This window comes from Frieseomelitta varia, unplaced genomic scaffold (assembly GCF_011392965.1).
Source record: "Frieseomelitta varia isolate USP_RPSP 00005682 unplaced genomic scaffold, Fvar_1.2 scaffold_791, whole genome shotgun sequence".
Taxonomy (NCBI): domain Eukaryota; kingdom Metazoa; phylum Arthropoda; class Insecta; order Hymenoptera; family Apidae; genus Frieseomelitta; species Frieseomelitta varia.
The window spans coordinates 82,184-106,211 of NW_025110580.1; the positions used below are offsets into that span (position 1 = coordinate 82,184).

Below are 24,028 nucleotides of genomic sequence, written 5' to 3' on the forward strand. Positions count from 1 at the left end.
TTTCCTTCGTAGCATTAAACTATCATTTATATGTTCACGAAAATATAATTGTCTATCAATTAACTGAAATATATTGCATTTTAAAGCAAATATTGCACAAGTCACAACATGGAGATAATATTAAGTAATTTCTTTACTTTCTATATACCTTATAGTATAAATTAGTTTGTTAATATAAATGTTTGCAGAGTTGTAAAATGAGGTACATTAGTTTTCCCATTAAGGATTAGATTATTAAAAATACCATGTCATTATTCCGATAGTAGTTCCGACTTGTAGTTTAGAAAATTGTGGGAGAATTAAAATTTAAAATATGTTCACATCAATTTTGAACAAAAATCCCGCTATAATTGCAATTTTCTTTTTACGATCAGTTTTTAATCTAAAAGAATTCGCAAGTGTAATCAGTAATCAAATTTATTAGTTTCTATTGTCTTGGGGAGCGAAATTCTTTTCCGATTTTATGGCGTGGAAAGACGATATAATAAGGAGAGAGCCGCCTCGAGCGAAGCTGCAAGTAACGAGGGAATAAGAATGGCTAGGCAGCTAGGGGTGAGTTTAGCGATGGTACGGGTAGGTGGTTCAGGGTACAAGATTTAGTGGACTCGCTAGTAGCCGCTAACTTTGCAAGCTACGTCTTCTTGAAAATATTAAAGCAATGTACCGTGAATTCGAATAAGTTTTTCCAAATGGAAGTATCATTTCACATTTTTAGTACTACAAAGTCTATTAGTAAAATCCGTTTAAACTCTGCTACAGGATAGAATTGAAAATGAAAAAATGTTACAGTCAGAGTCGACTTAGATTCGATTTATGCTTCAGAAAAAAGAAACTGTTGACTCAGCAGTATGCATATATTGTAATAAAAATAAATATTCCAAGTGTATACAGGATAGGGTGGTAAAGTATGAGAAAGGAGATAGAAACAGGAGATAGATAGAAGGTACTACGACATCGTTCCCCACGTGTATGTTCCATAACGATATATAAAAGCCAATATATTTCAGAATAAATCGTTTTTTATTTCTGTAGTCTTGTGGTACATACATATGTCAACGACCCATAAACTTGATGGCAACTAGCAGAAGGTACTATAATTTTCTAATTTTTATTCGTTTTTATTCTATCATGGATTTCTAATAGAAAATTTAATATTTATTTGCCATCTCTTGTCGTAGATAACTCAAGCATAGAGTGAAAAAAATTCTACACAAAAGTGCAAACACAAATCTTGCGGCCGTTTCGGACAGTTTAATTCCAAGATCTGGATAATGGATCCCCGGATGTACTCTCAGGATTGCTCTTCCGTGAGTCTGAGTCTATCTTTATTTCTATTTCTCACGACATCGATACATTTGTACATTTTGCGGAATGAACAAATTCACTGATATATTAAAATTCCTTTAATATTTCATTTATTATAATTTCACAAATTTATTCCGTTATATCACATGTCACAAGCAAAAGTATTTGCTACAATACTTTTTTAAACATATTTGTTCAATTTTACCTAATTTCAACACCATTTTTTTTTCAGTTTATAGCATATTAAGGCAATTGGCATGATATTTAATTTGACGACGAAATTTAATCAATTCTTATAATTTTATCTATTGACTAACAATATTTATAAAAATTCAGGGTTAAAAACAAACCGTATGATTGAACGGACACGTTTGCGTAGAAAAAGGTACACGTAGATAGGCAATGATCTGTTTTAGCGTTCAGACGGAGGTCAGGATTTTCAGGAGCGTATAATTAATTTCCCATGTCACTCGGAGCCCTTTCCCTTGCTCTTCCTCGATCTGCCCCACGCAAATCCCCCGAACCACGACGACAATATTGCTGGCCATTTCGTTCGACAGTGCCCAAGCGCCTCAGTAGTTCTCCTCCGTTCCCGAACCCCTTTTCGCAGCTAACCCCACGCAGAGAAAGGGGTGACTTTACGAACAAGCATCTAGCACCGATCTCCCACCCTCCGTCCTCTTTCCGATCTAACGATTCTTCCTTTTCTATCCTCCACATACCGACCCGTCAATTTCAGTTTCCGTAATTAAACATAACAGATCAACATTCGACATTACGTAACCGGAGTTTCCTCGTTTTCTATACGGACGCGTATCTATTATTGGTACAACTCGAGCGCCAAAGCGTGCGCATCGTCTATATAGGTATCCGAACGATCTCCTGACCCCTGGTTACTCAACTCGAATCGGTTAATTGGATAAATGTCCGATGAACGCCAGGCCATCTCTCCCCCAAGTCCTCCTATACTCCGTCGTCTCCACCTCCTTCTCTTACTCCTTCTGCCATTCTCGGAGTGCCATTTCGTCGGGTTATTTCCCCCTTTTACTCATTTCCGCCTCTGTCCTTATCAGGCTCATTGGGAAAACAATCACTTGTTCCGCAGAGATGAATTTATCGAAGCACACTGTTTTTTTTTTTTTTTTTTTTTCTTTTCGTTGAATATTGCTCGAGAGCAAAGGGGTGGATCGACAGAATTAGCTTAGCATTCTTCGTTTCTTCCAAGCACGGCTTGCAACGACGCCGGTGGAATTTCAGTTTTTCAATCAGTCAATTCTTCTTCTTCTTTTTTTTTTCTGTGTAGAGAATAATTTATACGTATCTCTAAACATTTCACTGGCGTTCTTATATTTTTACTTTCTTCATCGGCACGTGTCGCAATACGGAATGAAAATGAATTGAAAGTGTCCCTTGGCAACCACCGTAACTATCTTTAATTAATAGCGACGAAGTTTCCGAATTAGCTAAAGAACTCTAATCGCGTATATATCTATTTATTTTACGATCCCTTTGGTGACGGGTCTCACGGAATATTGCATTTCCAGTTTCCGCAAACCATCTCTCTTCATTTGTCTCCTTCTGACATCGACTTCACCCTTGGATTCTATAATCAGTTTACAGTATAGTCTCATTACACGATTTACATTATTAATTCCGCGCGTACTTTCATTATTTATCGTTGAAAGCAGACAGTCGTTTCGTTGTCCATTGATTACTAATTGCAAGGTATCTGCTTTACTTGTAATTATGCGCGAATCAATTATTTGGCCAGCGTGTATCGAAAATTCGTTTCGAATATCTTATTTAAACGAATCCGACACAGTTCCAAGGAGCGTATTTATATTTTAGATTTCCTTTCCTCGTCGTATAACATCTGGCGACCGTTCAAAATTAGGGTTTCGAGCATAGATTAGGATGCGTCGTATTCACATGCTGGCGGCACTTCTTAGTGGCAACGACGGCAAATAAGGCAGTCAGATTCTAATTGCTTGTCATAAATCAAGGACAGCACCTGCACAATTTCGAAATGTTTATGGGGCGGTGCTGTTACATCCTTCATTAGGATGAAGTACAGATGAAACGACATTCTGATTCGAGTTTAATTGATACCCAATTAGATTAATATCGTTAATTGCGCTTCGAAAGTGAAACAGCTACTTGGCTGATGTCGTCTGGTATATATATATGTATACATATATACCTACAGCATTAGGATCTGTTCTCAGTTCTTCTGCTGTTAAACTCAAGATACTGTTTCGACCGTAGAATTCAATTAAAAGAGGGAAAATTATATATCTTCGCTTATCTATCTCCGAGAAACGGAGTGGTTGCGATGAAAAAAGTTACAGGGGATTCGAATCTCATCGTCGTCTTCCTGTAGGGTAGCGAATCAACGTGGAATTAGAGCCGAAGACACGAGGAGAGGCAGAGATTAGTGGATACGCAAATTAGAGCGCGGCCGTGCTATTTGTCATTTTTGTCGCGTTAGTCTGTTAGGGATACAGAGAAACAGGGAGAAAGCGTTATATAACGAAGGGGGTGAAGTGAAAGTTTCAATTATGTCATCGTGGACGGTGACACGGTAACAGATAAATTCATGTCTTTTGGCGATGTTGCGCCGCGATTAGTGTTCGTGGTATTTACGTTCACGAATAATGTCGCTTAAAAGTTTCAACGCCTAACATCGGAGTAGTTATCTTTTAACATGGCCGCGGCAAACTGGATCGTGTACGTTTAGCTGGCAATGCTCCAGTGTACATTTCTTCTTGTTACATAATTGAGCGGTTGGGATAAAAATGTGACGTTTATGAAACAGCCCGGTAGTATTTGCATCGTTAAAACTCCACTGGCGAAATATAACGTTATCGAGCAAATGAAAGACTTCTTCTTCTTGGATGAAGAATAAACTGAGAAAATGAAACACGAGGGTGGAAGAAGGAGGATAGAATGGAAGGAAGATAAAGTGCAACCCTCCCGCCAATAATATGCCGACAAGCTTTATTTTATTTAAGCAGCCCCAGTTTTTCATTACATTCATCCTCACGCCTCCCTCTTTATTCTCATAAGACACTCCGATGGAATGGCTACAGTACATAGTGAATAGAGAGCACCCCCTGTTACTCGAATATATTATTTACTATTCTCATTTTTGACATATCTCCCGCTTTTTTTTCTCCGTCATTTTCAAGGAGAATCGATTGTTATTCTTGTAGCGAAATAAGTGCAAATTTATGATCTTTTCGTAAACTAAAGGAATATTTTGCAATTTCTTTTCTTACATTTTTTACGTTGATACGACAAGTCGAACCATTCAGATTTTGTATTTAAAGTCGGAGAATCACAAGGCGAATGTTCCGAAAAGAATCAGCGCGTAAAATCATTTTTAGCATACTCGATTTCATCCTGACGAACGATCGTATTTCGGGATACGAGGGCAGGGAGAGAAAGAAAAGAAAGGCGAGTTTAGGGTGTCGGAGATGCAAGATTACCGTGGAAAAAAAGAAACTTTTGCCTCGACTAGAAGGGATTTATTCCAGAATCCCTGTAACCTATCGAAACAGGTCATTCCACGCAATGTCCATGGTCGGAAAACTTAGATGACCTTGGGAATCGCAATCGATCGGCAAAACCTTTGGGGCGGAACGCTTCGACTCACCCCTCTGATATATACGCGATAGGAGTTTTGCTAGACGTGAAAGTAGTCTTACGCGTGTTTGCGACTTGTATGCAAATTTCACGAAAGAATCGTTTCCAAACTACGTGTGTGCCTATTGATTTTGTTGTCTTTCAAAAAACGTTGACATTCCCAGTTTATTTTTGTAAGAATTCCAGTTAAAAGGATTCGCGATATTTTATTCTCTGCAGATGGCATTCTATTCCAAATCCAAAATCGAGAATGCGAGAACTTCAGCGTTCAAACGCGTTTGTGCGTGTACGTATGCCCGGATTCCCAGTTGTTCGTTCAAGAGTACGTGACTGCACCCGGGAGCGCCATCCCTTCTACCCTGAAACAGGAACATCGAGCGCTAACGGAACCGAGGCCAACCCCCGCTACTCTTAGCCATTGCATACTTTATTGTGCGCATTATTTAAATGAGCGCAACTTCGCCGTAATCTTGCCACCGAGCAAACCCCTCCAACTCCTCCACTTGGTTCTCTTCTCTCTACTACCCCCCGTACCAACTACCTAAGCAACCCTTAACGTGTGGCGGTAGCTGGCGCGGAAAGGAGCGAGGAAACGACGAAGAACGAGGAGGAGGGGAAGAGCCACTAGCAAGGGAAATGGTGGGAGTAGGGTTTAGGTGTGGGTGGTCGGTGGAGCTTTCCCTGGGGTTGCTGGCTGCTGTGGGGCAGAGAAGAGGCTGGCCGACCGTGTTTTTGCGAGCTGTTTCTGCTGACCAGTGCGGCTTTTCCTGTGCGGTCATCTCTCGTCGCCTCCCAAAGCTTGTAGAGTCGCTTATTGCCCCGAAGCTCCTGTTAACCGCCCTCTTTAGCTTCCTGTCCCGACAGTCCTACCTACGCTACATCTTCTTCTTTTTCTTCTTTTTTTTTCTATTTCTTTTTTCTTTCTCTGTATCGACACGCGAGTTCCACCGACTAAACCTTTCCTTCGTTCTTCTCGATCTTCTCCTCCTTTTCAGTAACCTTCGAGTCTTTGTTTTCCTTTTCTCAGAATTTTCAGAGCGTTGATTCTTCTTCTTCCTCGTCGAAGTCGGTAGAAACAAATTGTTCGCGAAGCTTTCGGGCGCGTGAAAGATTTAATCATCTGTACCAAAGGAAAGCGAGATTTGTGAAAGAATCGCTTTGTGAAGTTTGAAAGACTGGACCTGGTCTTCTTTTTCTTTTTAAAAATTATTGTACGTTCGTGTTCCGTGTGCGAAACAAACGTTACTTCGAAATCTCTAGGGTCGAACAATTAGGCGAGTCACACAAACGTAGTAACAGCTGAACATTAACTCGTAATGTGACCCTTCATTTACTCGGCCGTTAGCCACACCCTTCTGCCCTTCAAGGATGAGTTCTCATCATCCCCCTGTCTATTCCGGTCTCCCACGCTAATCGAGATTTAGATTTACTTCGAAGAATCGTTCGCGAAAAATATGTAAATCCCGAATTGAAATACTTTGGCGCGATACATCGCGATTGAAAATGCTCGAAAACGTTTAACGAAGGCTTTAATCAAAGCTTTATCGGCGGTTTCCTTTAGGTTTAAATTACTGGCGGGTTTTTCCTTATCGTTCTCTCTGGTAAGCCAGGAAAGAATAACTACCAAAGATATCGAGTCTGCATATGTATCAACGTGCTGAACGCTCCATAAAAAGATCGATAAAGAACTGAAATCGTGTTAGGCCTCCCTTTTCCCCTCCTTATTTCTTTAGTGATCGTTGCTTTTAACGTACACACGGCCATTCGTTACGTGTCGTTCGATCGACTGAAAACGTCGACAGTCGAAAGAAAAAGTTGGAATTTCATAGTTAAAAATATCAACGTAATATATGTGGCAAAAAACGGTTGTAAAAATTTCATTTCGACACACGTTGAAACACGAACGCAGAGAGAAAGTTTGGGGAACGAAAAGACAACAGAAGAAGAATGTAAAAACGCAGCGTGCCAGCTCTCTTGAGAGGCGATAGAGAAGCGTATGCGGTGTAAACCGGCGTATATAGTTGCGCGAAATATTTGTAAATATTTCCCTTTTCCGGGACAAAGATTCGAAAGGGTTGAAGAGGCTCCTCTAGGCGGCAGGATGAGTCCGAGGGTGGAAAGGATAAAAGCTTTCTGCTCTGTACGTTTGACGGTCAAACGGATTCTGTATTTGGCAAGGCCTACACTCATCTAAAGCTCTTCAAAGAAGTGCCACGTGCTCGGCATAAGCTTCTCCTACGATTAGTACTGGTAACCGGTTTGTTTGCTTTGAAAATATTCCAACCTTTGGCTGGGGGGTGTACCTTTTAACAATTTCCAAGGTAGATCCGTCGGTATTTACGGAGTACACGAAATTCTCGCGTATCAAGCATGATATACGTTTGCCTTTACCGCGCGTTCATTCACGCGATTTTCTTTTCGTCAAGACTACCTCGTCGAGATTCGTTCTGGTATTTTCCCTCTGGTATAAAAAATTCCATCTTAATCCTCGGTGGAATCGTGGCGGAAGGAGAAAGAGAGATACAGATAGATAGATAGAGATCGAGAGATAGAGAGAGAGAGAGAGAAAGAGAAAAGTTCAGGTGTTTCTTTCGACGTAAATCAAGAAGGGGTAGTCGGCGAGTAGATTTGTTCGGTTGCCGCGTGGTAGATGCTTCAATCACGTAAGGGTATCCCCGATCAGTAAACAAGCGAGGGTCGTTACAGCAATGGTTAAACTGACGACTATAGGCCAGTAAGAGGCCGGGGGTATTTAGGAGGGTTGTTTACGGCTACTTTTCTTTTTCTGGTCAATAAGGTTTAACCATCCCTAGAGACCGTCGATCTGCTGTCCATCCAGTTTCCCTAATTGCTGACGTTGCAAACCACTATTTTTTCTCGTGTTTTTCTCCGACCAAGCAGCGAGACCGCGTTTTCACCACGTTTTTAGAATATAAGTTTTTTCACTCTTCGAATCTCATCCCGCGAAATATTTTGTGATTATTCTAAAAGTACGGACTTCGTTTGGTCGTTTTCCCGATGGAAAAAGTTTCGTGTTTGTTGCTTTTCATCGTTTCGAGATATGTTACGGTTTTACCATTCAGAGAGCTTTTATTAGCGAAGCTCCACCGTCATGTACGATGCACCCTTCGTAAAAATCAGATGTGGGAACACCGCGAAAGTAAAAACAATGGGACCGAATTGGACGGGAAATACCGCAGTAAGTTTAAGGGTAGCGCGACGGTAGAGAGCATTTGCATGTGCCGATCGACCATGCGAAAGAAACGTCGTTTTCATCGTCTTTTGCTCTTAGGCGACTTGTTCTTTTTTCCTTTCCTTTTTTTCTTTTTTTTTTTCTTTCCACCCAACCCTTTTCACGTATCTTTCCTTTCTCTCTCTCTTTCTCTCTCTCTCTCTCTCTCTCTCTCTCTCTCTCTCTCTCTTTCCCTCTCTGTTAATTCACGTGGCTTCCCAATTCTATTTTCAGAATCGAAACGGGAAAAATCTCGATTTACCAGCGCCTCCGCGCTATTGTCTTTTACCCCTCCGACAAAATAATAAGCCAGCGTGAATGTCAAAGTTGCTACGGGAGACTTAACGAATATGGATTAAAAGTTCTTTGAGGCAATACTACGAGGAGGAGGCGGAGTAAGGAAAGCGGCGGATGAGAGCGAGAGAGTAGGAGAGAGGGTGAAGATAGTGAAAGAGAAAGGGACGTTGAACCGACTGTAGAAACGGGTTGGTATTTGAGATTGGTGGGTGTAGATGGGGTGGGCGGCTGTACGGGCCGATGGAATTGTGTTTGTATTTTAATGAGGGGGCTATGCTAATCCCTCTCGCGGCACGCGGTAGTTGCTCTCCTCTCCGGGAGAGAAGGAAAACCGGTTTTTCCATTTTCGCGGCGTTGAACCGAGTTTGAGCCGCGCGAAGAGAAGGCCGCGCGCGCGGTTACAGACCGACGAATAAATTCGCACTTCACTCGTGTATTTGCAAATTTTAAAGGGAACCGAAGTGGAGGGGGCGGGAGGTGCCTACAACGCCCGATTGTTTTAATATCTTTTGCCTGCCTGCCTGCCTGCTTGCCCGCTTGCTATTGGAGGGTGTTCCCGTACAGCTTGGAAATCGAAAGCATAAAAGGGGAGCCATTTTTCCGTTCTCGTCTCTGTTGCGTTTGGGTTTCTTCTTTTTTTTCTCTCTCTTTCTCTCTCTCTCTCTCTCCATCTTTCTCTTCCTCTCCCATTTCTTCTGCTTTATTTTTTCCTTCTTTCTTTCTTTCTTTCTTTTTTTTTTTTTTCTTTTTTCTGTACGTTGCCAGGCAACTCGAATATTTTCGTGCGTTTGAAAACGTATTATTAGATCGTACCGGGGCCTGTTAAAGCGTTTTATTTGCCTACGAACGATTCTTAAAGAGGATCGTTTCATCCTTTTTCGAACAAAAAGTCCACCCTCTAACGCTTCACCCTGTCTGAGTATGCCCGATGATGCTGCTGCTCTTTCCGCCCCCGGCATCGTTTGCACCCCACTTTGACCCACTGCCATAATTTCTCGAATCGATAGTGTTCATACGCGTGCCTGCATACGGCTCGTTTTTACTTCCGCGCGATCGCATCCTCGGCGAGGTCGTTAATCTTCGTACGAGAGAGAAAGAGGCGAAGAAAACGAGAGGTGGAGTAAGCGAGACGAGGGGTTGTTAAAAGTTGCTGGCCGTTGTCGTGGCCGATATCCTGTTCGTAAAAATTAAATAGCCCTCTCGAGATGATTTGCCTTAGCGGCCGCGATTGATTAATATTTTCCCTCGGATGGTGGTTGACCGGGCTCGGGCAACGGGAAACGTGGAAACGGAAACTCGTTGCGAAGCTCGTCGCGCGCAGTTGGGCGAGTGGCTATTACACGAGAACCGAGAGCTTTTTTCCAAGGGAGCGAGTTTGGAAAAGTACGAAAGTTCCTGGTAGACAGGGAGTTAGGTTGATAGGGGCCAATCCAATCCAGTCGATGTATTTACAGATCACTAGCCGAGCCATAGGAGTCTTGTACTCCTATATCGAATTCAAATCGCATCGTATCTCCGCTGTTTCTCGTTCCCGACGAAACGAAACGCGGTGTATCGTGTAGCAAAAATTTCCAACGATTCTCCTCCTTTTTTTCCCCCTGCTTCTTTTATAAATTACGTAACGTGTGCACGCGCGGTTCTCTCCTGTGTGTCTCTGTGTATCTCCGTACGTGTGTGTACCACAGCGGTACGTACGTAGCGGTCGATATCGGTTGTCGTATGATAAATCGTGAAGAAAGATTGAAAATTTCTTGAATTGAGGCGGGAGGGGTTGGATAATGTTTAATCGGATTCAGGGTTGACAGAGCGTAGGCCGTTTTGGTTGAACTTGGGCAAACATGGCGTATCGCGGATGGTGTGTACAAGTGTGCAAGCCTGCTTGAAATTTTCACATTCTCTTTCGCGTACAATCGTGCTCCACGTGGAATCGGAGCGGGCTAGGCGGCAGCCGGCAGACGGTTTAAACAATCGCCGAAGGGAAAACGAGGTGGAAGGAAAAAAAAGGGGGGAAAGGCCAGGGGTAATCCCGCTTCTCGTCTGCTTCGTGATACATCGAGATATCGCCGAGTCGTTGTTGACCGAAGTTTCGATGATTCTGGTCGGAGAGAAAGATTCAACTCGTGCCTGGACGATTATGTGCGAGAGATCGGTTGCCGAGGGTTCGCCCCCTCTGTACAGGTATAGGACTGGCCGCCACCGGTCCGTATCGATGTATTTTCAATACCGAGACAAAGCGATATAATCCGCGTTTAATTGGAAAACTTCACGTCGCCGTCTCCCTTTTCGATACAAATCGAGGCAAAACTCCGAATCGCGGCAAACCTCCCTTCCCTCTTCTCGCGCTAGTCATTGTCCCTCCCGTACAACCCCACCACCCTCCCAGACGTAACCGTTTTGCGTTTACGCCGTTTTCTGCAACTTTCAATGATCCTTCTGCTATTACTTTCTCCGCGATTCACGAAACAAAACGGCGACAGAACTTTGTTCAATCTTTTGTATCGCCCTAGCCGCGCGTGCTGTGTTCGCGTGTGCCTTTATAAATCTGCCTGCACAATCGTTCGCACAAGCGGCAAGTCGCTTGAAAAATTACTCAATTTTTAGAACATCACGTAAAATTAGCTCTTGGGTATAAAATAATCATTCGGGATTAGATTCTACTGAGCGAATTTGTCGAAACGATTTTGCACAAGTAGATCGCGAAACGTGAATAAACGTCTACAACTGAAATAAAAAGATCTATATAAAGCGGCAGCGTGCAGAAACTGCGGCGAAATCAATTCGGTGTGAAATCTTGCCCAGTCTCTGAACAGACTTTCTTTACGAGAGTTGTTACGACGCGTTCGTCACCTCGTGTATACTACATCCGCATTTTTTCCACGCTCTTCTGTGGAAAGTTGGCCGTGGATGGGGTTAAATTTAAAAAGTTTTTTTAAGCGTGTTTTGTCGCGCTTCAACGCTCGACCGCGGGAGAAACTTGCGCGCAAGTGCGACGACAATCTTCGTCGTTCCTGTTTGCTCGTCAGTCATGTCGTTTCCGTAACTTTGGGGGATGATTAACCTGGTGTGACGCTGGAAAATAACATTGGCCACGTCTTGTTCACATTGCCGGAAGACTGGTGTTTCCGTCTTTCACGCGGTTGCCACCACGACGAACTTAAATCGCGTAATTTCGCTCGGCTTTCTAGAAACTAGTTTTCCACGATGCACTCCCCCTGTTTCGCTTTAAATATTTTAATTTTACGCACAGAGACAATTATTTGCCGCACAGATACTCGTTACGAGCAACACGTTAAAAATCAAAAGACGTTTCTCTTCTTTTGTTCTCTCTTTCTCTTTCTTTTTTTTAACGAAGTAAACCTGTTTCGTATAAAATTCCTTTATAAGGGTAGAAAGTTTCTCCAGCAGTAAAACATACTCCCATACTGTTGGAGAAGAACGGTAAATGTAAGGGAGTAGAAGTTTGAAGAGCGCCATGAAAAGTGTACTCGTCGTAAATCTCGCTTCGATGTTGGAGAAAATTAAAACAATCGTTTAATATTATTATTCATTCCGTTGTTAATCTCCGTCTTAAATAATGAAAATCCCCGATTGATCGTAGTAACACGTACTATGCAGGCCCTTCTTAGTCTATTTTATATTTAAATGCGAGGAGCGTACACTTTGACTTTCGTCGAGAAAGTCAAATTGAGACACATTCAAATTGACTTTATTCACACCTTTGTATTTTATCTCTCAATGCAATTCGCAAGTAACAAGTGTCACGGTATTAGTATTTTTGCTCCTTCTTCTTACAGACATGTCGCGCAGTTTTAACAATTGCGAGTCGTATTTTTAATTGAAAATATTAGCTCGTTTCTGTGAGAATGACACAGCTGGTCCTTGCTAAAGTAATTGTAGTATCGTGGTAACACGACCTATTTCTATCCACGTATTGCGACGAAATTGGTCGATTGTGTAGCAAAAGAACGAGACGAAGACATAATGACGGCGTCATAAATATTCCTCCTTTTTCTTCTTTCCCTCTTCCTTTTTTTTTTTTTTCTGTCGACTCGATGTTTTTCAAGGGATAAGAAGTTCTCGAGAAGAATCTTCCACGAGAGTCGGGAGTGGATGAGGACGAGAGGCCGTTGCGATAATTGTTATTACCATAACGCCTGTTATAAATGATTCGGAAGATTCGTTCTTTGATTGTTATGCCCTGTACTTAATAATATCTTGGCGATGAGAGAGAGAGAGAGAGAGAGAGAGAGAGAGAGAACAAGGGTGGGAGAGAGAGGGAGGCTTCAGTACGGATGACGACGAAATCAGGCGTGAGAAGGCGCCACCCTTCCGTCCCTTTAGCCGCGCTTTTAAATGTCTTTCAAGTTTTCAGCTGCGCGCAGCAGTCTTGGCCAGACAATCGGAGGGTTACCCGCTGCCCTTTGTCCCGATAATTAAATCTAACGATTGTCATATTTTAATTGTTCTTCTTTACCAACGGACATAGCCGATACCGTAATGACGACGTAGCGGGATCACTCGGAAGGGTACGAAACGTCGGTGGGAGGGTTTAACATGACTTTTGTTCCATTACGTATCTTTGTCGTTCGCTTTGTCAAGTTATCGCTTTACAATCTTCATTGACGGAGGGTTAGGTTATTGAAAGTTTACCTCGCGTGTATGCTCGGAGGAGAACGAGATTTTAGACTGAAAATCAAGGTATAAACGGCTCGAAACGGATCGAAAACTGTGTAGTTCCGATAACGGGAGGATAGAGAAGGATAGAAGAACAGCCGACCGATAGAAATGCCATTAGCTAATCTTTTTCGTTCGATGTATCACGGGACACGAGAACACCTAATTCCGCGTGCTGCGCTATACGTATAAACGTAGTAGTCAAGTCGGATTATACGAGCGAAACGATGGATCCACCCGGTGGTATCTCTGTCAGATAATCGCAATTGGTTGGAAGCGTGGAGCACTAGCGTTCTCTCTCTCTCTCTCTCTCTCTCTCTCTCTCTCTCTCTCTCTCCGTCCCTCCCCGGGATTCCCGCAATGCCGGAAAACATTCTCAATATTTGCAGATTGCAATGAGACATGCGAGCGTCGCTTCTTTTTTACCCTCTTTTAGATCCGCTTTAGGCGGTTTCGAGACACACGCTCACCGGTAATGGGCCTCCACCTTCCTTTCTCCTCTGCTTCTTCTTCTTTTTTCCTCCTCTTCCCCACCTTTCCTTTTCCTTCCTTTTCCTTCCTTTTTCTCTTCCTCCCTTCTGCTTACGGAACCCTCGCCAACCCCTCGAAGAAGGCCGCTGATACTCCACCCTCGACCGTCCTCCCATCGAGCCCTCAATTTACCTCAACGGCACTTCCTCCTCTTCTGTCGGATCGTAGGTGTCAATTTGGCCTCGAGTACCTGCCGAAGTTTTCACGAGTCTTCCTCTTTATCCTTTTTAATTTTTGCCATACCACTCGAACATTTGTCTCCGCTGATTGGATTCTTTGTTGATGAAAGTTCGAATTATTCCCAGCGATCCGTGGGTCTCTACTCGATAGAAGTTGGAAATGATTCTGCACGAAAGGGTTCCGATAATTGTCTGGTTGGAAGCTTATTGTTTCTTCTTTCCGTCATCCGTCGTGTCCGTTGTACGACCGTTTCGCTTCTTCTTTCCTTTCTTCTCCCTCTTTCTTCCTTTTTTATTTAATAAACGCTGAAAATGAAAAATAAAGGGGAGTTGCTAATTGCGCTTCTTTTTTCTTTTTTTTCTTCTTATTTTTTCTTTTTTCTTTTTGCCCCCGCCGTTGGATAACGTCGACAGCGCGGCCGGGCCGTGTAATTATTAGCAGCGCGAAATGTAATAGAAGAAGCTCCTCAGACAGCGAAGATAATGAAACTTAGAAGGGGTTGAAGCAATTGAGGTTGGTTGTCGCACGTATGGTCGGCAAAACCTTTGCCGACTCGAGTCCTTTGTGCATACGAAAACAGATTCGCGTTCGTTGCTGCCGCCCCGTTGTTCCACTTCGTCATTTGCATTCGCTCGAAAACCGGCTCTGCCGTGTATGTTCGATGTTGAGCAATAAGATTCTCTTAATCGACAAACGCGTTTAGATGCGTTAGAGTAGATGGAAAATCGTTGGGAAACTAATAACGCGTCCCTTTTGTTCTCGAGCGTTAAAGCGAGCGGAACGACTTTCGAAAAGAGTGCTTGATGGCATCCTCGGAGACGTATAATTAACTGTCATGAACGAGGGTGGCGTCTCGAGCTTGTATAAATAACTTACGCGTCGTCTCAACTTCAGTCTGCACGCCTCGTGTTTTTGCAACACCATAATTTCTCCTTTTCTTTTTTTCGTTTCGTTTCAATGAACGAACCGAGAAGAGTTACATGGTTACGTACTCTTCGATTTCAATTCGTCTCGAACGAATATCGGAACGAAAGATTACTTCTTTCTCCCGTCGGTGTGTACACTTATTAGCATGAATTTAATTAGAGCGTCTGCTTGGCTGGCCGGGTGTGCGTCTCGACACATTGTATAAATACAATTATTATTCATAAATATTCATCCACATTTAATATCGGGGCATTGCGGCGCGGCAAGTTTGAGAAGAAGGCGACAGTGGAGTTTAGTCAAAGTTTTCAGAAAATCCTCTCTGCCCCCCTCTTTACTTTGATGTAATAATCTGAAATTCCTTCTGCGCATAATGAAGTATACGCGGTAACTTAAAATAATGGAAAAATTAATGGAAACACAATATAGGGTGGCGACGAGGAATGGCGAAATTGCTTTAATTATCGTGTCCAACGTCCCCAGGTATCGGTGTATCGCGCGTCTTTCACGGGTAACGAATGTGTAAAGTGCGTAAAAAATATTATTACGCTAATTGATGGAACGACGAAAGGAAAAAAAAAAAAAGGAAGCCGATTACTCTTGAGCTAGATTCAACGAGCCAACGTTCTTCAACGTTGCCAGACGATGAAAAATCCCTGGTTTCGAAACAAAGAAAATAGCACTTCCTGCCTTCCTGTCTCTCCTCTGCTCCTTTACTTTCGCCAGGTTCGTTCTTTAACTCGTCAGTTGAAATATTTGCCCAAGGTCTTCTCCCAATTATAATTAACCTCAACAATATTCATTTTCCATACTGGAACGAAGTTGTTCGTCTACCGAGAGACGACCCTCTCGGAGATTATATTAATTAATCTATTAAGATGTACATTTTTAGCAGCGTTGTCATACCGACTCTTCCGTCTCTTCTTTTTTTCTATCTTATGCCTCCTTCTAACCTCTATACCGTGTTAAATCGTTTCTCTACTTTATTCCCGTGCCGCGAACAGTCTTCGTACGAGTTTTCGTACTCGTTATTAGCCGGTTTATCACGTGATATCGAAAATGTGCTCTTCTTCTTTTCTCTTTTTTTCTGATTCGCGATATATAGAAAGACAAAAATTTGAATAAAAAATACCGCGGTAGCCCGTGGCAGAGTTGCGGCTCGTCTTGCAACGGATCGTTCGAAGGTAACCAGCGACGGTCTGACGCGCGGAAAATATTTAATTAAAGTAAAGATCGAAAGTCCGTGGCCATAGCGAGAGCCGCACATTTCCGAACGTCGGAAAACCCTGGTGACTTTTTTTTTCCCCCCGAGACCGCGTGTCACACGCCCCCGCACGTTATTGGTAAACTCTTTCCGGCTATTTAATTAACATGCCCCGCTCTTCGAACGCCAGCCATGCCTCGAACGTTTCAAAAATCCGACAAACTTGAACCACGAATCGAGTCACCGGTTGAGTCATCCGATATTTTTCCCAATTCCACTCTCATGTACGAGACTTTCCGTTCGAACGTGAAATATCAACGAAGTGTATCCGTTTCTTTAAAAAATAGGATTGTCAAAGATTTATTCCGGTCGAGGTCTTTCATCGTTATCAATTCATCTGCAAAGACGTCGAAAAGGGAGAATGGCTAAGATGACGATTAACATTCTATAGAGGTATGTAGATTCTCGTAGATTATGACTGTCTCGTATTCGTCGAGTTAAACGGAAATTTAAATAATTGTGTATAACGTGGGATTGATTGACAACAGAGAACTATTGAGTCAGAGAATCGACTGTGTGTGTGATCGATGTTTAAATTCCTCAGAAGTAAGATATAGAACTGTTTACGAGGCTCTTTCCCCAATGAGCATAAAAATCACGATTTTACGCGAATTTCATGGAATCTATGGACGGAGGTGACCGCGTAACAATAACATCCGAATGGTGGAACATGCAAATCCGACTATGCCTCACACTTTTTATTTCGCCGTTATAAAAGTTGGAACGAAGTCTCGTTTCTTCTGTTACTCCTTTTTTTACGAACGGCTGCAATATTTCCGAAACTTTTAACGCCTTTCGCCGCAAAACAAAATCCGGATCCGCCCCGGGGGATTTCACGACAAAAACATCCATTAAACGACCACTTCATTAATGGTGGAACGCATTAACCGGCGTATCTCGTGTTTCAGTTCAGAGACATTCGGATATATTCGCAAATATTTTCCTTGAAATTTCACGTGGTAATTAGACCTTTTGTCTCGGATATTTTTTCCTATTATTATTATTATCATCATCCGAGGAAACATTCCGTTACGCGTTTGGGTTTCATGAAGCGGCTTGTCGTAAGTTATGCGGAGTATTCGGGAAATGGAGTACGTTGTCGAGTGAAGGGCATGGGGTCCCATATCAGTGTGAAAAGTCTCGGTAATCCGACAATTTGTATTTATTTCCCCGGTCGAATCTTTTTTCATGGGAGTAACGATGAAAAACTTCACTCGTTACCGCGGTCTTGGCCGTTTCTTGAAGAAAGCTCGTGAAAAAATATCTCGAGCGAGATATGCACACCACATTGTGTGATGAAAACTGCGACCATACTTGATTTTCAAAATTTTCTCCTCCATCGTGCGACGAAGAATATAAATAAAAACGAATGAAAATGAACATTTTCGCCGCTCGAACGAAAAAACTCGTTTCTTGTAATGCGAACGAGTAAAGACATTGGAGCTGTGCACATTCGAGACTGCGATATCGATCAGCACTTATCGGGGCTACTTGGTAACAGGGAATATATCGAAGCGGAATAGGACTTTGTCGTTGAAGTGTCAATTAATAATAGGCTGAGTGTCCGATCGTTATAACGATAGTCATCTTATTACGAGGCTGGCGGTGTTCTTGTCAATTTATTCGTAACGTTCCTCAACCTCTCAGCCGATTTCACCCACAGAGATGCTTAAAATTGATAGATCGTATTTTTTTGCAATATTTCTAGCTTCGTATTTTCCGAAGAAGAAAAATTTTTTTTTCACGAATCGTTGCTCGTACAACGTCTCGGATCTCTACGAACGGAGATATTCGTTGACTCGAGTCGTTGTTGCTTGCCAGCGTTTGCTCGTTGTGTGTTTTAGGTAATTGTAATTCGCCGCTTGTGGCGGAGCGTGACGCCGAGCCGAGCAACGACGTGATCCTTCCAATCTACGAGGTGACGACGCTAATTGCTACGACAAACAGACAAACAGACACGGTTTCATTTCTGAAGCGAACAATCGTGGAAGACGATAATCTTACCTCGGTTTCTATCTCTCGGCTGCTCTCTCTTTCTCACACTTACTCGCTCTCTCTTTGCGGAAATTTATAATTTTCCTAAACGACTTTCCGTCCCCTCCACCCGATAAACTTGCATAAATATTTATCCAGTTGGTGGGAACGAAGGCAGGGTAACCTTTTTTTTTTAAGGATAGAACGCGAAGAAAGAGAACGTTTTAATTTGTTAACCAAAATAAACCAAAATCGCTATTAGAAGAACTGGCAGGAACGACAAGAAAATCCGACGAACCCCCTAACGATAAAGCGTTGCGTAAACAAAACCTTCCTCTTTTGTCTGTACAAGCGCTTTATCGCCATGGTGTCGTCGTCCCCTATGTTCGCTCTTACCATGTTAATGGAACGACGTGGTCATTCGTTTGTTTAAGTCGCTTCGTGCATCGTTTAAAAAATAAAACAAAAAATGAAAGAAAAGAGAAAAGAAAGGAAAAATAAGACATGGAAGAACGATAGAGGAACGTCGACTCGTTATTACGCACACAGGACTTTCGATTGCGATCTCTGATTATACATAACAGAGAGAGAACGCGTTCTGATTCGTATTTCCATTACTGCCCTCATAGTTGGTCCACCGGTGCGACGTCTATACTAGCCACCCATCTTTTCCCTACATGCGGGCATCCTATTATGCAATTAGAGGAACGGGGAACCAGGAAATTCTAAGGGAGCCAGGGCTCAAGGTATATCGCTATCGAACATGACAGGACACGGTCGTCCGACACACCCTTTCTTCGTTCGAACTCGTACGGGTCCGAACTACCCCGATGTACTCCTTGCTTATCTCAAAAACATCCTCCGTGTTTGTTCGATCCGTACGTTCACCAGAGAAAATATTTAACATGGCGTCGGTGACGTCGTCGTCGTGGTCGACGAGTTTCATCGTTCGGCCATCGATGGGATTATATTTTTCTTATTTCACCGCGTGACCGGAGTGTTTCATCGATTGTCTAAATTTAGCTCGGTTACTGTTAACGTTAATATTTGATCGCGTTATGCAATGGACGCCCAGTGATTGTGTCTCTAGCTCACGAATGACGGTGTAGCTGAACCGGACGACCCTTGTCTATGGGGGTAGTTTGTATAACGAGTGATAGTTTAATCAGTTGCTCCGCTTCTGACATCACGTCTGCGGGTGCAGGCGAGCTCGAACTTCCTTGAAATTCAGTGTTTGTCAAGGGCAAGGACCTGTTCTTATCTCTTTCCCTGGCTTCTAGACCGCCGGTCTGCCTGCAGGTCAGAGAACAACTTTCTCTCGGTCGATTCTCTCTTCTCTTCTTTCGTCATACGCGAAAATTTGTCTTATGCAAAGAGTCACGGAGACGACGTATGAATCACTTGGGATTCCGAGAGGTTGAATCGGTTGACCCAGTATCTTGGATAGGAGGTGGTTTCCGCTCCTTTACCTTACGTTAATTTAATAGAAGGGACGCGTGCTGCCCTAAACCATCCCTTTCCTTACCCTTTCTCGCTGGCTGATACGCTAACTTACAAGGGGCGGTTATCGGACGTCCCTTGCCCCCTTCCCCTCCTCGACCCTTCAAGATTCCAAGTTATCTAACGTCCGAGAATCTATGCTAATATCGTCAGATTAGTCTGGGAAGTGGCTCACAGATTGCAGTATTATTGAAATTTCGATATCGATTAATTTCTTCCAGCGACGCGCGACAAAACGCCTGCTCGATTCGTTACGGATCGACATTCTATGCATAATGAATATGCTCGGTGCTATTCGTGTATCGTGAGAGATATTTCTTTTTTATCAATGTTCGATATTTCGCGGTTCGGGGCGAGATCGGATATCGTTCTTCTCCGTGGTTCATCCAGCACGTACGAGGAACGTTTAAAAAAGGCACAGGTTAATTTCTGACCGAAGACTTCTCCGGCGAAACGATCACCTCGCCATCGTCCGCAAAAGGGTCCGCAGAAGGGAAGTAAGGACAGCAGTAAACGTAATTTGAATTTCATGGCAGTTTAACGATCTTAATTAGAAAGCCCTTGCTCATTCCAGCTGGAGGCCGTCCAGACCTGAAACCTGGAACCTCGAATCTCGAACCTCCCTTCCAGACTTAACCGGGCTTACTCAAGGAGAGACGCGTTAAGCCAAGAGGGATCTTACCTCGCTGTTTATTCTCGTATTAACACCGAGTCTAAACTAGCCGAAGACAAATCGTGTACACCGTACAGGAAGAAGACGCTATCGGCTGAGCTGGATTTCCGAGTAACGCGCCTTTCCCTCGTTCGTTTTCCCTCCGATCGTTTCGTCGTCACGCGGCTAAAGAGCTTGCGCCGTGATAACTTATTACGCCGGTTTGTACCTTCGACGCTGGTATTTTCAATTTTCGCACTACACCGAGTATAAAATACGCTTATCCGCTTCCATCCAGAAAATAGCTTCGGCCCGCGCTTATCTTTTGCGCTAAATCTGCCGGATCATTGTGATTCGGAGACACACCGTCAGACGCTATGACACGGTGCATTCTTATGCCCGTTTCCTCTTTTTTCACTTTCCTTTTTTTTTTTTCTAACCCTTTTGTCGAAAGGAATATTCGCGCGGCGCCAAGTGGTAACGGTACTTTCCCCGGTATTTAATTTCCTATGCCTCTGCGAAATATATCGTTTTAATATAGCGGCGCGTTTGCATCGCGAGCAAATCCTTGGAAATATCCAGTGGTCGGTCGACCGTCCGTATCCGTAGGGGGTGAATTTCGCACGAGAGTGGACGCGGCACTTGGCCGGGGGTGGGTGGACGCCGGCCAAGCCAAGGCTGAAACAGCGAAGGGTGAGCCGAGGGTGGTCCCTAAAAGAAACATAAATAAGACAAATAGGGGCGATCGACAATAGAAAATATCGAATGTACAGAATGCTCCATAAATCGGAGGGTGGTTGTGAACGCCAGTAGCGGAGGAGGAGGGACGGGGGGGGGTGGAAGGTTTGAGTGGGTGGAGGTGGTAGAACGGAGGGGTGGTTGCCGTTTGCTATAAGGCGAGACGATCTTTTTATGTTCCAACGCGCTCCCTTTTGCTCCCTCAGAAATATATCTATGGCCAATATCCGCAACCATTTCCCGAGCACGTTTCCACTGCGGATTCGATATACTCGCGATGGCAAGTATAAGCCACCCGGTCTTCCGTGTTTTCGTTGCTCGTTTGTACGTATGTAGGTGAGAAGATGTCAGAGTCGTCTCCGATCTTTCTCTCATCTCCGGACGATTCTTAACGAATCGAACGAAGCATCGAAGATACGTGTTTCCTCCAGGAGAAAATCTCTGTGTCGCGTGCATCGCCCCTGGATAGATAGTCGCGTGTTCGAAAAGTTATCGGCAAGAGGAACGTTGAGAGAGAAAGAGAGAGAAAGGTAGAGGGTGGGAGAGAAAGGTAGAGAGAAAAGCTTTACATCGTGCTCGTTATCCGCAGAGGGAGGTTGTAAGATGTGGGAGGTACATACACTCAGGATTGTAGAAGGACGAGGCACGTGTTACGTACGAGAGGGTTTGCAAACATAACCTAACGTTTGCGTAGCAGTGTCGCGTATACGCGTACATATACTTGGCGAGCGCGAAGAAGGATGGAAAAGGGTTCGAGAAAGCATGGAACGGTAACGCTCGCCGAATCTTGGTGGGAGAGGAATTCCCAGGTTTACGTTTACAACCTTAACTACAAATTCGACAGAGTTACCGAGGCATAAGGGGGTGGATTGTATCTCGTAAGGGTGGTTAGAGCCGCGTGTAAAAGCCACCCACTCCCTCCTATTCTCTGCCAGTTGTTAAGAAGTCCCCCTGGGCTAATTTCGCTTCTATCTTCGTGCTTCTGTCGTTCTTCGTTGTCTTGGTTTCGGTCGTTTTAACCATTTATTGTTCTTTCGTGTCACCTAGGTGTTCGCCGAATTATTCGCGCCGCATTCGCGATATTCTTCTCTTTTCACTTTCTCTCTCTCTCTCTCTCTCTCTCTCTCTCTCTCTTTCTCGCTCCTCCCCGCCCGGCTACATTAAATCCTTTAATTAGAGAAGATTTATGGGGTTTACGCTGGCGTATAAAAAATAATATACCGAACGATAAAAATAGCCGAGCGAAATATAAATTGCGATGATTCATACAGCCAACGGTTATTTATCGCACAGTCAAGTATATGCATTGTGCTTTGAGCCGCGCTTTTCGCCTCCATGAATTATAAGTGCGGTACACACGATTATTAGAATAGCTATCTGGCCCCTCCCCTTCTTTTTTTGTATTTCTCTTTTTTCTTTTTTTTTCGCTCGCAGAACTGGGATCTACATAATTTTCAATAAACTGTATTGCGCGCCTCCATAAATTCCCGCCAAACGTACCGCGCCAGCTAGATCAAACAATTTCGATGAAATACACCGGCCGCGAGCACCGGGCACTCCGCGGACGCGTCGATGCGTAAAATATATTATCAAGCGTTTGTATCAATTAATTAATCTTTTCTTAGCGGGAAATCTTTCTTTCATAACGAGATAAAGGAATAAACGAGCGAGAGAAGTTCATGGGGTGCATCTCCCCACTCTTTCGACTTTAGCATTTCGACTCCGGGATTCACCCTCTTTTGGCGCGGTCGAGAGAAAAGAAAGAAAAGAAGAGACGAGGAGTCACCCCCTGCCCAGTTTTGCGGCACGCTCGGCCGACGCAATACGACAAAGCATCGAAATTATTTATAACGGTCGTTCGTTAAAGGGAAAAACTCTGGAGACCACCCAGCGTGTGCCAGTGTGTGTGTGTGCGTGAATGAAGTCGAATTCGGCCGAGAGAGAATGAGAGAGAGAGAGAGAGGGAGGAGGAAGGGATTGCGTTGAATTCGTTAAGAGAAACGAGCCGTGCCACGTTGCTAGGACCTCTCTCGTTTGGCAGAGGTTCTTATCAGTTGCAATTGCATCGGGTGCAACGGTGTTCATCGATGTTGTACGAATGTACACGGTTACGCTCGCCATCCCGCCGCGAGGGTAATATTGCCGGTACCGTTATTTATAATCCGGCTATTTACCGCGGGCAGCTGCCAGAAGAGCACAATAAAACGAAGCATCCCTTGTGCACGTACACGCGGGTCCACGAAGTCCTATGCGGAGTCTATATAAATTTCACCGTTGTTATATTGGCTGCTTCGTATCGTGTACATGCATTTATTATCTCTCCGGGCTCACACCTCCTCGGGAAAAGTTTACTAGAAAATATGCCGCGGGCTTGCTTTGTCCGCTTATAGCCGCCAGTCATTTGATTTATTCGTGATAACGAGAGCTCGCTATCGTGGCTGTTTATGCCTCTGCTACCCTTTTCCCATTTTTCTTTCGTCGGAGGACGCTGGCAAATGCGGAGAAAAATATTAGGAGGGTTCATTCGTGGGATTATTAATTCCCTCCCAGCGTGTGTGTTTTCAAATTATTAAAACTCGCATTCGACACGCGAGATTCGGATGTTTAAACGGGCAAAATGTTTCGAGCTTGCCGGGCAATTATTTGGAAACGTGATAATCGGTATATTCTCTCTGGCTAATCCATACGGGCATACGTAGCACTGATTTTTGATATTGCTTCTCTAATTTTCGTCTTCCAATTCTATTTCGTTTCGTATTTCATACTACGGTTGAAGTCCTGCTGTAGCTTAGCATGTAGAAAATTTACAGTGTTTCCAGTGCACTTTGCAGTGAAATTATTACTCGCGATGAAAATGTAGGTCCTTTCATCTTTGGTTTTATTTTCGTTTGTCGTCTTAATGCCCTAATTGTCATTAATGTCAAGTAGAGTGTCTCGTTTCTTAAACTACTCTCCGACGTAACCCCTTTGTAACCCCCTTCTGCTGTCCTTCTTGCAGTCTCCTTTCCCAGTTGTTCCCCCGGAGTTAGTGGAAGTCCGCTAGGAAGGCGCCTTATTAATGATTTGGCGCCGCCGATGTAAATAGATCCTGGAAGATATCCGAAATTTCTTG

General features: G+C 43.6%; 1 protein-coding gene across 5 annotated transcripts in view; it reads left to right on the forward strand.

The window, feature by feature from the left end:
* Positions 1 to 330: 330 nt before the first annotated feature.
* LOC122535993 (transcription factor SPT20 homolog) overlaps positions 331 to 24,028 on the forward strand; it is a 224,753-nt gene continuing 201,055 nt past the window's right edge. For 2 of the 5 annotated variants that reach the window (XM_043667980.1, XM_043667982.1), the window contains exons 1-2: positions 331 to 1,088; positions 1,179 to 1,307. In XM_043667980.1, the coding sequence (XP_043523915.1) occupies positions 1,272 to 1,307 (36 nt within the window). In that variant the 5' untranslated portion in view covers positions 331 to 1,088; positions 1,179 to 1,271. Of the gene's footprint in view, positions 1,089 to 1,176; positions 1,308 to 24,028 lie in introns of those variants that run through there. The other 3 variants (XM_043667981.1, XM_043667976.1, XM_043667991.1) reach the window with 3 other exon arrangements.